Below are 17,400 nucleotides of genomic sequence, written 5' to 3' on the forward strand. Positions count from 1 at the left end.
TATCTAGTATAAATTTTGTATTTTATTTCCTTGTACGTCAAGAAACATAGCGACTGTGACTAAAATGTAACATAGGAGTATACTGCATTTCTTTATGTTTTTGGCAGATACAAAGAACATTAAAATGGCATTTTAGAGCCACTCATTGATATAGATTGAAAAGCCAAAATAATCATTGATGAAAGATTTAAGCAAAAAAGTATGCTACAGGTGACCGATGAATCGGGTTGTTGAGTGCCACTTGTTTTTTTTTCATTTCTCATTTCTAAAAAAAAAATATTTCACATTTGCTTTGCTCGAAACTAAGCATTAAAATTTCACAGCATTGTCAAAGCACAATGAACTCAAAATAAGACCAAAAACATGAGGAAAAAAATATTTCAAACTTCTAGAACAACGGAGTTCAACACTGTTTTTGTTGTGTTCGTGTTGCATAACTTGATTGCTTAGTTGCTCTCCTGAGCATATTCCATATAAGCCAATTGCATCAGAGCCATTATAAAAAGATAGGAATTAAATCAGAATAGAAGGGATTGCAAATTGACTAAATATAGAACGGTTAAGTTAATTTTGTGAAGACTTAAGTGATACTAATACTGTTTAATTCAAAATGTGTTCCCTTGTTAAGTTGACATGAATATGCTGGTCGCCATGACAAATAATTATAAAATCAAACTTTACTTACAGCATCAACAGTTTTACCAGGAAATCCTCCCGTTAAATGAAGTATACCTAAATTATACGCTGCATCAGGACATCCCAATGAATATGCTTCCTCAAAATATTTTACCGCTTCTGTAGTATTTCGATCATAATTTAATGCGTACCATCCTAAGGCATTCAATGCAGAAGGATTTTTCTAGAATAAAAACATTTCCATATATTCATAACCAACAAATCCTTATATATCTTTTTTCAAATTTGATAAATACTGTAAAATATTTTTTTTCAAAATGAACAGTTAAAATACATGCATAAAGTTATAGGATAGCACAATAATTTTACAATAAAATCAATTCAACATTATTTTCTTTATAATTTTAATTTTACTGTATAGTTCTTGTCAATCATGAAACGTTGTTTGGTTGCCGCCCCTTGATTGGTAATGTTAAGGCAATTTTGCACACAATTTTCAAGTCCCATACCGACTCTGTCTGTCTGTCTGTCTGTCCCGCAAATCAGTTTTCCAGACTTTTTTTTCCATGCTTATAGATACTGATTAGATATTTGGTGTACTGTTTGATCATGACAAGTTAGAGGTCAGGTTCAATTTTCACGATTTTAGCTTTTGTTCAGTTATAGCCCTTTCTCTAGACTTAAAATTTTGACTAAATACTTATTAAGTACTTGATTATCGTTCAAAGGTAAATAACACATTTTAAAAAAGATATTGTCACAGATATTTTCATTAATGATAAATGACATTTTGGTGTTGTTCCCTTTTCTTTGGTAAATTGTTTTAAAGAATATAGTGGTAGGTTTGTTTGTTATTGATTCTGTATAAACTTATTTTCCAAATGCTTTATATTTTAAAAAACTTTTTTGTTTAGATAATAATATATTTTTGATAAAGGTTTTACATTTTATTAAGAAATACTTCATGGAGGCCATAATTTTGTTGGAAAATTACACATTGCCTCGGTCATAATATTCAAATTTATCCTGAGTGTGAGCGAGTGATAAAATTGACTAAAATAATCAGTTTCGACTCTGTGTTTTTGTCATTCTTTAAGATATTGATTTGATAATCATTATGTAGTGTTATCTTGACAAGTTGTAGATCAAGTTTGAATTTTGTTCCGGTCTGATGATTTTGTGCAGAGTTATGGTCATTGGACATATAAAATTCACTTAAATAATTAAGGGGTAATTGTCCTTTAAAGTCAATTTTTAATAATATTTCGTAAATTTTTGTTATCTTTTACAAAAATTTCTCCTCTAAAATTACTGAAACAAGGTTAACCAAACTTGGTCATACTCAGCATTAGTGTATTTAGTTTTAAAATGTGTCCAATGAGCCCGCTTATCACCCACCATAGTAAAGTAGAACGTTGGTGTCAAATAAAATTGAGAATGGAAATGGGGAATGTGTCAAAGAGACAACAACCCGACTATAGAAAAAAAAACAACAGCAGAAGATCACCAACAGGTCTTCATTGTAGCGAGAAATTCCCGCACCTGGAGGCGTCCTTCAGCTTGCCCCTCAACAAATATATACTAGTTCAGTGATAATGAACGCCATACTGAACTCCAAATTGTACACAAGAAGCTAAAATTAAAATAATACAAGACTAACAAAGGCCAGAGGCTCCTGACTTGGTGTTTTTGGTTAATATCTCCGAAACTAAAGCAATGTATTATGGTTGCACTATTTCAAGCATCAATTGTAAACAGAAAGGTGAGCTACAGAGCCTCTAGTTTTTTTTCCCAAAACGACGTTTTCATGAACAAACATGTGTTTTTTCATTAACAATCTAAGTAAATTTAGGCAATTTCAACGACTCATATCTTGAAAAGCAGCAGGGTGACCCATCCTTTTTATTATATTCTTGAAAAGAGTATAGTGAAATCGTCAATTTTGGCAAAGTATAAGAAAATTCTATCTCGGGAAACATATACCGATGAGCTACCTTAAAACCACCTTTATTAGTCCATTCAAACTAATACGGAGATCTAAGAGCGGTTTATGGAAGTGTGATGTCATCTATATAATTTTCTGCTAAGATAATCGAAGCAAATAGTTCCAGCTTAATTAGTTCATTTTTACTTGCTTTTGCAATATGTTCTTTTGGTGATAATTTCCAGAGAAACTGGATCAATCTTTACTTTTTGTAGTTTGAAGATGAACACTGTTTACTAGTCTGGAAGGAAGCACATTCAATTACTTCAAACATAATTGGTACAAGTTTCAATCTTTGGTCCCGTTCTGCTGCCTTAATTAAAAGTTTGACTTTAAAAACTATATGTCAAAAACATTAACAACGGAAGTATCCTCTAAAACATCGGAACTGAGGTTGGTCGATTTCTGTCCTAAGGTCACCACAGGTATTTAGCATTGATACACTGAACGAGACATGCTTTCCCTAACCAAAGAGGAAAGCCTTTAATCGAACTATTGGAGAGGGTGACAATTCGATGTCTGGTTCTCGAGTTGGATAGCCATTACACGATTTTCTCATGGTTCCTACATAAAAAAAGGGCATTGGGTACATGTACCGGAAAATCGAAATAACAAAGCTTTTTTCTACATTTGCAATATTAGAAAAAGGGGGTGGTTTTCATTTAAAAAAATATGTATTTTACCAACTTTTGTCAACGATAAATCGATCAACTGGTTAAACCTCTGAAGGAGCGAATATCAAATACCAAAACGCTAACTGGTTTACCTGACCATTAAAAAAAGAATATTTTGGTATTTTGATTTGTTTAAATCTGTTTCCATGGGATTTAAAAGTTTAATGGATGTGCTTATTTAGTATTTTATACATCTTATGTATGTGTTTTTGCTTACATTATTGTATAAAATTGTGAGATATTCTTAAAATTTTGTTTGATAGACAAAATTTCACAAAGCAGTCGACTGTGGTAGGTGCAAAAATATGTTATTCATTTTTGTGCACAGGCATAAATTTCGCCGAAAAAAATCACCACAAGATAACAGATTTATCTTTTTTTAACATCAATATGCAACTCTGCTCCTAATGACCGTTTTAGGCGAACCAATTTAAAACCAATGGGCAATGTTTGCATACAAAACAGGAAGTTGAGTACACCTTTTAATGTTCAGGTTGTGTTTGAGTTGACTATTCTTCAAATCTCAAATTTCAGGTTCATCTAACGAAAAATGTTGGACACTTTTTAAACACTTAAGTGTCTATTTCAATTGATTCAATTAGTTTATGTGAAAGATTTTAACTGATTTAGTCATTAAAAACGCTCCGATTCAAGCATAAATATAAAAAATCTATTAAATATGCCAAAAAACGTCACTTTTCAGATGGTTTTTGTCAAAAATTAAAGTGGCCGCATCCGCGTTCATCCTCAACCTTTATATATGTTATGTATTATCATCAAATACAACTTACATTTAAATATTATGAATGAACACGAATGCGGCCACTTTCATTTATGACGGAAACCGTCTATAATTTTAACTAAAATGCTAAAATTGTGAAGATTTCAGTAATTTAGCATGACTCAATGATACTAGTACCCGATATTTGTGCAGTGTATTGTCAAAAACAGCCCATATTCATTTGTAATGATATTCTTTAAAACATTAGCGTTATGTTTACTTTAGTGTCATACATGTGACCACAGGATTTAGAAAAATCATTGCTTTCGACAAAATGCTTTATAACGGAGAGAAGGAATTCTAATGTAATTGGAAAATATCATTTTTTTTTTAAATTTCATCTATTTAACTGAACTTGAAAAAGAGAATACAGCACATCCTGATCAATGTGTCAATTTGTACATTATTATTTACGATAAGAGTTCGATGAAAGTGAACTGAAAGTTATGACAAAAGAGATGACATCAGTTTCCATGGTGAGCATTCTTTGTTTATTGGGAAAAACTGCAATAGCATTTATTTAGTTATCCCCTTGTTGTGAATAGGCTATATCAGATATTGCAGCCCGTGTAAAAATTTCTTAAAAAGGAGCTAGCAAACTAAGGGACACAAAATCATCTATCTATCTAACCTTGATTTGTTTCAGGGTAGAGGTAGTATAGATACTTGTAAAACTAAAATCGTTTATTTATATTCACAACTTCTATATGAGCATAGCTTACCTTTTCTGCAGACTTTTTAATGTGCGTCATAGCCTCAGTCTCATTTACAGATGTGCCATGTCCCTATAAATACACCAGCATACAAATGGACCAATATGACTTCGTCTATTATAGTTTATTTTCGTTATTAGAAAAAAATCAGTATGACTTAGGTGTGAGACCACCAATTTATTCCCTCCAATTTAGAATGTATGTTAAAGTAGCCCTACTCTAACATAAAATAGTGCCTTTGAAGTTATTGTTTACTTAAACTAAACAACAAAGCTTTTTGAATAGTAATTTTCTCCCAAAAGGCAGTAGAAACATGTATACATGGTTGCAAATTGGCATTTTGAAAGTTGATACATGTACAATGCAGGATGTGCCTGTTTTCTATGAAGTTAAATGTAAAATATTGAAAAAGCTGGGAAAATTGCAAAATTTGGCTGAATATATAGAGATTTTGAATTGGTGATCTGACACCTTTAAAACGGAAAACGATAGAACCAAAAACTAAGATAACAATTGACTTGTTTTGTCTTAACTGATCATTTGAAATGCTAGTCACATTTATTCTTTTTAAAGTGGAAAGACCTAATTAAAAATGAAAGCCGAATACTATACGTCACGAAAGTCTTTAGAATTATGATGACATGAAGTGTTTTGTATATATTCTGCTGCACAATCTGCTATACTAAAAAAACGTTTGTTATTATCGTATCGGGAGGGAAGAAAATTCGTTCGAACAGTACTAGTGGAGAAATCAATTTCACTTTATATATATATTTGGTTTCTTAAAGGGGCACTAGCTGTGAAATTCATGTTCACCGATTTTAATCATATTGTCGTATTTGATTTATAACAATGTAAAACATTTATCCAAACTATTAAAAGTCTAAAATAAACAATTAACAGGGCACTGGCATAAAACTCGTTTCGTGTGTATTTTATTCTAAACGACATCTAATTTATTATCGAGTTGACATCTAAAGTCATCTGATGCACATATAAGCGATTTTAACATAAATATAGATATACATAGATTAAGCAAATTCGTGCCGTTGGATTATTTTAGGTCTATATAATTTCATAGCATAGATGAAAAATAAATGTTTATCATCGTTTTTACCTGTATAATAATGTTTTTTTGTGGATCGAATCAGTCACTAAATACAAATGATTTACCTTTGTTTCACTTTCAATGTTGACATTATTTTCCTTAAATTTTTTTTTACACATACAATTCACGTGCTATCCGTCTCAAACTAAGGGGTTAAATTGAAGTTCAGATGAATACGGATTCAATGAGGTCGAATTATTCACTTGCAAGTGAATAATTCATAATCAATTTTCTTTAGCTTATTTAAACAAAAATGAACCACACTGGCTGCTTAAAGTGAATTATTATTTCACTATTTGCATTTCATTAATGGTTGAGCAAAAAAAAATTATATTAGATTTTTCATATATCTCGTAGCTAGTGCCCCTTTAAATCCAATACCTTTCATTAAAAAAAAGCATAAGGGACATTTGGAAGTTACTGTACTTCTTCAAAAAACAAGTTATAGATTAAATGCCAAGGTATTTGTTACAACTATGTATATTAAGTTTACAAATTATTTATTTAGGCCTGCACGCATTCATTTCTGAAAAAATAATGTGTTGCACACACCTTGTGCCGAAATAGGTTTTGCAGTAAACATGTCTTACCCTTAGCAGAATGATACCGTAGTCATACATGGACTGAGCATCCTCTGTTTCGGCACTCATCCGCAAGTATTGCAAGGCTGTATGAATATTACGCTTTAACCCTTGTGAACCCCAAAATAAAGCTCTGCCAATGTTTTGCTGCAATGAAGAAGATTCCCATTTCAAAATTATATAAGATTAGAAGATGTGGTATGATCGCCAACTAGACAACTATAAAAATAAACCTAAAAAACAACCATACCGAAGGCCAATAACACTTTAAAAGGACAAGTTCATTCAAAATGACTTAACGAAACCGATGTTATTCAACGGATAGCTGAACCTCCCACTTTTAGTGGAAAAATTCATAACGGAAAGTCCCTCATCAAACGACAAAATCAAACGTTCAAACACATCAAACGAATGGATAACAACTGTCATATTCCTGAAATGGTACAGGCATTTTCTTATGTAGAAAATGGTGGATTAAACCTTGTTAAAGCTAGCTAAATAAAGGAAACAGAAGTATACCGCTGTTCGAAAGTCATAACTCGATTGAGAGGAAACAAATCCAGGTTACAAACTAAAACCGAGGGAAACACATCAGCTATAAGATGAAAACAACGAAACAAGAAACGCAACAAAAATCAAAAGACAATGCAACACACACAGAAACGAACTAAACATAAACTGCAATTCTACTGACTTTTTTATTTTTAATTTATACTTTGGCAAACAGTAAATTTTTTCGGTACTTAAACATCTTCGGATTTCAAATGTTTGGCTTTGAGCGTTCCTGATGAAGGTAAATCCAGAAAAGCGCTTCGGACGCAATACATTATTAAACGTGTTGTTTTATATTTTTACATCACTGGGTCGATACCTCTGCTGGTGGACTATCAGTCCCCGAGGGTATCATCAGCTCAGTAGTCAGTGCTTCGGTACTGACATGATTAAACAAACTTTACTAAAATTGTCCGTTTATAAATTTTGAAATTATTATGAAACTAAGGTTTCAACTCCCTCAGGCAAAGTTGGCTTTAGATGAATTTGGCTATTTATTTTAGGTATTTTTAACATATAGCTCTTCAACGATTTTCGGTACTTATACATCTTCGGATTTCAAATGTTTGGCTTTTAGCGTTCCTGATGAAGGTAAATCCAGAAAAGCGCTTCGGACGCAATAAATTATTAAACGTGTTGTTTTATATTTTTATAAAAATGACCATACTATTGATTTTATAATTTTGTGCAATAGTTAACATTTTTGAATTTTAAAATCTTAACAGTTTTCACGGCGAAATATTCAAATCAACTGTTTTCTCTCAAAAAGTTCTGTAATGACCCTGTGCATCTTTTCTGTCTTTTAAGCTACAATCCTTATTTGTTTGCAATGAGAACCAATAAGAAAATATGAATGAAATGAACACGATTAATTAACGTAATAATTTTCTTAGCACAGTATGTCAATTGTGTTCCTTCACGTGCTAATGTGATACAATATTACTGTTGATCGTTTCTATATTTCAGGGACAATTTGCTCCGTGTATGATTAGTTATTTCTAAATGACCAAACGCTAACCTATTCGCGGTGTGTTCGTGTTATAGCATGGAAATCAAAGAGAAATGTGCAATCAATCATTAATTACTATGATTGATCTTTATTATGATATCTCTTTTACAAGTAACTACGACATTGTCAGGATAATAACCTAGGATATTATTTATCCCGTCAGTGTGTAAAAATATCGTGTATTTAAGGTAGATCATAAGTAAATATTTTTTGAGACAGAATTTTCTTATACTTAGCCAAAATGAAGATTTTACTATGTTCTTTTCAAAAATATTATAAAAAGTATGGGTCACCGTGCTATTTTTCAAGCTATGATTCGTTGAAAATTGCCTAACTTTGGTTAGATTGTCCATGGAAAAACACATTTGTGTGCATAAAAAAAAATCTTTGATATAGAATTTTTAAATAAATTGTGAAAAGATATGTTTTGTAACAGAAAATAAAAAGAAAAAATGGTGTCACTGAACTTGTTTTCTTGCTACAAGCAAAAAGAAAAAAATTCCCTATCAGTTCAGTATAAATTTTTTACTAAAAGAGTTATCTTCCCTTAAATGACTCATTTGAAAAAAAATGATTCTAAAAACAAAAAAATGATATTTGTTTGAATATTTTGCATTATACAATAAATTACCAAGTTTTCTTTATATTCTTAAACAGTCTAACCTTTATATTGCAAATCGGTCTCCATATTTGCAGATTTAGGCAAATAACTAGACCGATTTTTTTACTGTGATTGTACAATACAAGGTGGCGGTATACCATGTGTCTACCTTAACCGTATAAAAGTGGTACATGTATTTATCCTTTAGGTTTTTTTACCAGAAATGGCTATAGTTGCGATGATACAAAATGTAACTAATCATTGTGATATTAACAGTATTGTAAAAAGATATAATACTTTAAAAGTTGTATTGCCTAAAGAATGGACAGAAATTATTCATAAAAATATTCATAGGAGAAATGTTTCTCGCTCTATAAATATTTAATGTCATTTTCAAAGATAAATTGTCAGAGTTTTCTATGTGCTCGACAAAAGAATTGTATTTATTACTTACTAGTAAACTATGTCAGCATCCTATTTGCTATAAAAAGTGGACGGAAGTTTTTGAGATTGAAGAGAATGATCTTTGTAAAGTATGGAAAAACGTTAATTTTTATTGGAAACCATCTATATTAATGAATCTAGATTTCAAAATAGCACAGTATTGTATTTTCACAAATTCTAAACTTATGACTATGAAACTTATAAATTACAATGTATGTGATGTATGTGAAAAGGAAGTAGAAAATATCACTCATTTATTTCTATTATGTTCTGAATTAGTAGAATTTCATCTGTTTATGCAACAAAAGTTGTCAGTTTTATTTGATAATGTTGACTCTGACAAAATTGATAATTTAGTGTATGAAGAGGTATTTATGTTTGGTTTATTTAGATCTATCAAAGGCGTAAATGTAAGTTTTGTCAATTTCATGTTATCTGTAGCAAGATATTGTATCTTAAGAAGAAGGAATTTACTTAAAAATTTAAACAGTAATGTTGATCTTATTAGACTATTTAAATACACTGTAAAACATTATATAACTTACCTGTATGAATATTTGTGTGATGCAAGATGTATGAGAAATGTTTTTGAGAAACACTTTTTAAAGAATAATATTCTGGTACAAGAAACCGAAGGTGTCATAACATTTAATTTCTAATTATTGTGCTGATTATATATGTAATTATACTTAAAAACATTGCCTTGTGATATTTTTGTGTAATATGTAATATATCTGTTGTATATATATGTTGAAGAATTGAATAAAGATAAAATAAAAAAAAAATATCCTTTAATCTTCTATTTTTCATTATCATGCGGTACATAATAATTGTGTAGCTGGGTGCATACAGTATAATAAAATTGAGAACGGAAATTGGGAATGTGTCAAAGTGACAACAACCTAAGGCCACCAAATGGGTCTTCAATGTAGTGAGAAACTCCCGCACCCGGAGGCGTCCTTAAGCTGGCCCCTAAACAAATATTTATACTAGTTCAGTGATAATGGACGTCCGTCTAAACTCCAAATTATACACAAGAAACTCAAATAAAAATCATACAAGACCGACAAAGGCCAGAGGCTCCTGACTTGGGCCAGGCGCATAATTGCGGCGGGGTAAAACATGTTTTTTGAGATCTCAACTCTCCCCCTATACCCCTAGTACATGCATTACTAAATAAAAGATATCACAATTATAATATATCGACCAAACTATTGAAAATCACACCATCACAATTCTTTTGACCAAGGATTAGCATAGTAAACTAAACTATAAAAATCTTTGTTTTTACGTTCGTAGTAACATAGTAATTTCCATTGTCGGTCACCGGTTTTAATTCTCGTGCATGCTATGATTGTTGTTGTTTTGGATTTTTTGGCCGTTATAAGTTTGTGATAGCCAGAATGTTATCAATGAATTACCAAACGCGTAACTTGACTACAGTTCAGTGTAGTTATACGAAGACTGGTTTGAATGTAATTTTGTGCATTTATGAAAACAAAATAGTGCTCACTACTGTTAATATGTTTGCAATGTTATTTACTTAACAGGTATATGTAGAGAGAATATAGTTGCAGTGGTTAGCGAATCGTAGTTCAATGAATGCTTCGTCAGCCAAAAATTATCATTTAAAAAAAAATAACATACATTTGAGCTATGTGCATGTTATCTACCACAGGTCCTGCCATACTTGATCCGGGTACCACAAATTCATATTACCTGGGCAGACAGCACACCTTTCTTTGCTTGGAACTTAAGCCAATGAAATATGTCTCCATCTTCATCCGTCTGCTGTTTTATTTGATCCTCATCAGTTAGTCTGATTGATTCTGTGTAAACGTCAGTGTTTTTATATATTTCTTTGTCCTCCCTGGTTGTATCAGCAACATACTTAAGGTACGCTAAAAGATATATTTATCAATTTATTTAATAACAAATATTTAAGAATCTGCAGAAATTTTAACGAAACTCTTAAATTAAATATTTTGAATATTATATATTTATTAAATTGTAACAAACAAATAATTCATGAGATTTACAACTACAATTTTAATTATTTTTACCCCTCTGTTACTTGCTGTTGGGGATGGATGTGGTGGAATGTAGTAAACAGTCTACAATAAGGACTACATTAGTAGACAATGAAAAAATCAAAAGGGGACTATTGTGGTCTTGGGATGTCAAAAATACACATCCGTGTCTACTTTGTATTTTTATATAAACATACGCATTTAAATTTTAAAATGAACCCGAGGGAAAATATGATACAGTCCAAACGAAAAAATATAAAAAAGACTAAATTGAAAACAACGTTCAAACATATGAGTGCGTGGAATAAAAACCACAATTTGTATACTTGTGCATGTAAAACAAATTTCGTGGTAGAGGGGTCTAAATACAGCACACACAACTTTTTCCAAAAGACCAAAAAAGTGAAAAAGTATATTTTAACAAAACACATTTGACTGACATGTCGAACAACTGATGTTCTTAAATCCTGCTGACTGCCATTGACGATTGCAAAATAAATTGATCACAAGATGTAAAAAATGGATCTTTATATTAGATTTTTACCAAACAGAAAACAATAAAATTTGCAAGAACCACAAACATGAGGTCCACAAATGAGGTGTATAATACATACATTTTCAACATTCTATAATAACTGGACAGGCACTTGTCTCAGACAAAATCCTATACATCTTAATATAACACGAGGTACTTAACTAAATATTATGAAAAATGTCACCGGACGCGAACTTCCGTTTTATTTCGATTTCTCATTTGCCAGCCAAAGAACCCAAAACATAATTCCGAGATGAACAAGGATGGGGTGTTATTTACATCGGGGTAATTAACCAATCAAATAAGTAAGTCAAGTAGGATCAAATATCCGTAGTTTGTAGCCAGGATAATATTACATGGTAGAACAAAATGTACTGCGGCCACTATCACCTACATATGCAGGTTGAAAACAATGTTTATGTTATATGTTCATATTGTATGAATGTATTCAGCTTTAAAAGACCAGCATTCTAAGCTGAGGCATAAAGTTCTATCTTTTTAATATTATCCTGGCTACAAGCTACTCCTACATGTATTTGATTCCATTCTTAAGTTCAGTGTGTATAGCGGATAGCATGGTACCTATAGGCGAATTCAGGATTGCTATAACAACGTATAATATTTATACCTGAACTTCGATATTGCACCTTATAATCAGCTTGACTTCCAAATGACAATACGACTTCTCAAAATCCAGGCTAAGAACATGGCGTGTCTTCTTTAATTCAGGTACGTATACGGACCTACGAAATCGCGGGTATGGTCTAATCTCGATAACGACATCCATAACATTATTTTGATTCCTAACTTATGCTCTTTCGACTTAAAGTATCATTTTTTTTTAATTGTAGATTTTTTTTAATTCCACCTTCATGTAGAAGGTACATAATAGTTTTTTAAAAGTTTACCTTTTCAATAGATGCAAAATCTAAAGAAAAAATATCAGGATACTGTTATTTCATGTGATGTACAATTTGTTAAAAACGCCTTTTCTTTATTTGTAACGAAGAAAGATCATAACCAGAACTGTGTTTCTTGTTTTAAAATGAAATCTCAACTTATGAGAAATTTACATTGTTGTTGAATTTAATCGCTTACAACTATTTGCGTATTGGTTAATTTTATATATTATATTTTGAGGTAACAGTGACTGTTCATTTCATTTTGTACTTTTTAAATTATTTTTTTTAATTATTTCAAATTTTTCTTCCGTTTAGCACTTCACAGGTACCCATCTCTTTAATTTACGACCATCCGCTTACCACCAGTGACTTACGGTACATGTATATGCTACAACGAAAAAGTTATAACTAACTTCTTTTTTATGCATTATAGTTGAAATTTGCACTTACGGTAAGCTTGCTCCTTATCTACTGGCACTCCATCTAAACCATACATATGTTTGTGACCAAGACTAAGTGATGAAAGACGATGTTGGCCTCTTGCAGAGAGGAGAAGGTATGCCTGACTCTAAAAACAGAAAACGCACGAATTAGAATCAATAAATTTTGAAAATTACCTCATGAAACTGAATTATAAATATAAATTGCTTGCAAATACTTTTAACAGAGACCTCATCTATAATACTAAAATAACGAGGTCAAATTTGTCAGCCGTCATGGGGTAAAAAAGACAAATCAAAGAATTCAATGAATGTAAATTCTAGGCTAGTGTACTACACAAGTAAGTAGTTGCATACACAGGTTGGGGATTTCGTTCACATATGGGTCCAATCAGATGTCAAAATTGTTGTCACCTCACTTGACGGCATCCAATCAAAGTAGGGAAAATATTCATTTTTCTGTAAACAAAAATAACTTGAGATTTTGATGGTAAGGATAGGTTCGGACAAGGCTCTAATTAACTAAATATCCTTTATCTCTTGAAGTTTGCCAAAAACTCTTGTCGCCAGGATTCTGCAGGTTGTAGTTGAGAAACAGATTGGTATCAGAGCATCAAATTTTTTGCCTTATTTGCAATGCATTTAAGAATTTTAAAATCTCCATGCTGGTCAGACACCCAAATTTAAAGGTTTTCTGTATATTTACATAAGCACGCACACATCTTAGTTCCTTGAAACCATACATTTTATTTGTATATGAGCTTGAATGAATTTTCAAGAAAATGAAATCATAAATCTATGAAATTCTTAAGATTTATTGTAAAATAACTGGTTTCTGGCCACCTTATCTGTACGTTCCGCATCTGACAGGCGCACCACCAAACGGTGTATTTCGGATTTTGCTTTATACACGGGTTAAATCACAGGGTTGACACTACAAAATTCAATTATTGTCACATTTTTCCCTATTGTAGTATTTTAATCAGTACGACTGTCTAAGATGACAATACGAATATTAAAAATCTGGATTTAAAATAAGGCGTATAGGTACAGTTTTCCATTTGTTAGCCGGAATGACGTAAAACAGAGAATCAAAGAATTCAACTTTATTTATAACTCATAAAGGACAATGCTGTTAATTAAAACATACTCCATTGCAGGCCCTTTTGTTTTTCAAAAAATCAATATTACCAATAAGTGATAAGTTCCAGGTCGACGGGTTCAAACAGAAAGATTTTGAAAGCAGAGAAAACTGTACATCTTATACTCGGCATGACTTTATCATATGACAATACCAATACTAAAATAACTAAACTAAATAATCGCCTATCAATATATACTAGTGTTATGAAAAGCTTGTTTTGTGAAACTGAGTAGCGAACCTCCTTAACACATTATCATTGATCATCTCAACTCTATTGCTTTTCTCGCTTTCGCCTTATCGACTCAATCGAAAATCAGTCTCGTTGAGATGACCAACAATAATCTATAATTATCAAAAACATTTGATTTAAGGAGGATATTTTATACTAAGAATACATCATTTAAATCATTACAGTACCGAATAACTAGCTTACTCGGAGGATTATATTCCTAGGTATTGACGGTTCACTACCATCGAAACTGACTTATTGGTACAAAATATAATAATATTCACATATGCATGACTGATACACCATATTCTGTCTTACCTATTGTATGATACAGACCTCAGTTTTCACATCTTTCTGTAACAACCTTCTTGATTTCAATAACTAAGAACTTTATACTACCACAAAAGAAGTCAGTCGTCAGTCATCGACTAAAGATGGCTTTTGACGTTTTGTGTCGTCCGATAGATGTTTCACAGAGAACGTTAATAGCTATTGGATTCGAAAGCTTTGAACATATAACTATACCCCGCTTATAAACAGTGGATGTATACTGTTTTACTGCTGTCTGTCCCGTCCATTCGTCCGTCCGCCCGTCCGTCAGTCCATCCATCCATCCATCCATCCATCCGTCCGTCCATCTGTCTTTCCGTCCCATGATTTTTTTCATCACATCTTTCTCATAATAATATCTAAAATTTGGTTTCAGGGTTTAAATAAGTCAGCTATACCGTGTGATGCATTTACAGATTTAGCACCCAACAACTATCTGTTTACCGAACACTTGTATCATTTAACACATTATAGCAAAGTAGAAAATGTTCGTCGCATATTTCTCATGAACTACAATACAAAGATGATCGAAATTTCGTTTCATGGTTTATATTAGCTGGGAACACTGATATAAGTCATCTATACTGTGTTATGCATTTACAAATTCATCACTCAACAACTTTGTATTTACCGTAGTATTTGGAGGGGGTTTCATCAGTGAGCAGTATCTCACTTTCGCTTGTTATTTACTAAAACAGACTGATAATTTAAAACCAAAACTAAGAGAAAGATCGACTTTAAAAATGACCCATCACCGAAAAATAATGAAAAACATTTAAATCATTCATCCACACTTTTGATTGAACATACATGATATCCATTTGATGCTTTTAAGATAAGTAATAGTTAACAAAGGTACCAGGATAATAATTTAGTACGCTAGACGCATAAATGAGTCTTCAATGACGCTCATTGAATGTTGCATTCACAAATATGTTTATGAAATATGAAACTATTTGTTTAAAAATGTAACCATAGTAATAGCAATACCTGTATTTCATCAGCTGTAACTCCTATACCATTGTTCAATATTACCGACACCATAAACATCGCATCGTAGTTTCCAAAACAGGCTGATTGTTTTAATATTGGTAGTGCTGCTTTTACGCTTCTTAAACCCTTCTCCTATAATAGACATCAATGGCATAAATAGAACTAGATAACATCATTTTGACCTCTTCCAAAACAAATTTTAAATCATAGCAAACGAAATATATTTGTATTGCTTCAATATACACATTAACAAAATGTTAAGCTTGAATTAACAGGTCTTCATGAAAAATGTTATGTTTTAAGGATAATTCCCAAAATGTTTAACCGCTAAAAAATAGATTACTATAAACAATATTAATATAGAGGCAAAATACAATATAAAAAACTTCCCCAATAAATCTATATTGTTCCTCATTTACTCAGAAAGAAAGAATTGTCAATGCTTCAAAATGTTTTATAAAGAAGCAAAAACTATTTATTGTTGAAGAAAGTTTTTGACCCACATTAAATGTAGATGATTGTTGTCATATTGGTTTTAATATCGCATATTCTTACGATTTGTTTGTTGTATGTAAATTTTCAATGTACGAATGTGTGATTACAATGTTAACTTGAACTCTAGCTAAAATTCAAATACAACAATTAATTATACTTATTAAAGTAAATTCACATTGGAAGAAATGGAGACTAATAGCTGCATATACTAAGGTAAACAATTAGCAATATCATATGTATAGTAGCAGGAACATGACAACCCGATATAAAACCCACCAAGTTTAATAATTTCTCTTAAATTTTACTCCCCCCATAAAAGCAAAATATCCTAGGTACTTTACTAGTATAATGTGCACTTCTCGACCTCGTTTTTTTTTCGTTTTACTTCCCTTAGTTGTAGATTGAAAAATATAAATTATCTCAATTACACAGATAATTAAGTCTTTCTTCGTGTTCGATCAAAAACTAATTTGTCTTTGAATAACATTAAAAGTATCAAAATTCCTGCAGCAGATGCGCATTTCGACAATACATGTCTCTTCAGTGATGCTCGTTGCAAAAATATTTGAAATCCAAAGCTTATATAAAAGATGAAGAGCTATAATCCAAAAGGTTCAAAAAGTATAGTCAAATCCGTGAAAGGAATCAGAGCTTTGCATGAGGGAGATACATTCCTTAATTTATAATTATTTCTAACATTTTGTAACAGCAAATTTTAATAACACAAACAATCCGTATTTTTATGCCAGTACCGAAGTACTGGCTACTGGGCTGGTGATACCCTCGGGGACTAACAGTTCACCAGCAGAGGCATCGACCTAGTGGTAGTAATAACATTAACGGTACAAAATTTCCTGCACCAGATGCGCATTTCGACAATTTATGTCTCTTCAGTGATAACTTCCTTGGTGAATATTCACAAATATGTTGTGTTGTTCTAAGGAAAATATTTAAAACTTGACTATTTATAGGATCATCATGTTTTACTTATCGATTTAGAAGTTATAAAGCCAGAAATTTCAACATGCATGGTGTTTCCCTTCTTGCGGTAAAAATCATGAAAATTATATATTGAGATGTTACAACTATAGGTTGGTCCCCTCCGTAAAACATTCAGTATGCCTTCGGAATATACAAATATTATTGTCAAGAATTTCAATAACGGCCGGGAAACAGACTATTACAACTACTGCATGGATAGCAGTGCTTAAACAACAAA

The 17,400-nt window shown here is 31.6% G+C and overlaps 1 protein-coding gene across 1 annotated transcript in view; it reads right to left on the reverse strand.

Annotated features, from left to right (window-relative positions):
• The window catches only part of LOC139523878 (protein sel-1 homolog 3-like), a gene marked incomplete in the record, with an annotated part of 87,896 nt that overhangs the window by 40,600 nt on the left and 29,896 nt on the right, over nucleotides 1-17,400 (reverse strand). The window contains 6 exon segments of the mRNA XM_071318248.1: nucleotides 686-859; nucleotides 4,798-4,860; nucleotides 6,487-6,624; nucleotides 10,803-10,984; nucleotides 13,001-13,118; nucleotides 15,684-15,818. Coding sequence (XP_071174349.1) covers nucleotides 686-859; nucleotides 4,798-4,860; nucleotides 6,487-6,624; nucleotides 10,803-10,984; nucleotides 13,001-13,118; nucleotides 15,684-15,818 — 810 coding nt within the window.

The sequence above is a fragment of the Mytilus edulis genome, chromosome 5 (genome assembly GCF_963676685.1).
Source record: "Mytilus edulis chromosome 5, xbMytEdul2.2, whole genome shotgun sequence".
In the NCBI taxonomy this organism is placed as follows: domain Eukaryota; kingdom Metazoa; phylum Mollusca; class Bivalvia; order Mytilida; family Mytilidae; genus Mytilus; species Mytilus edulis.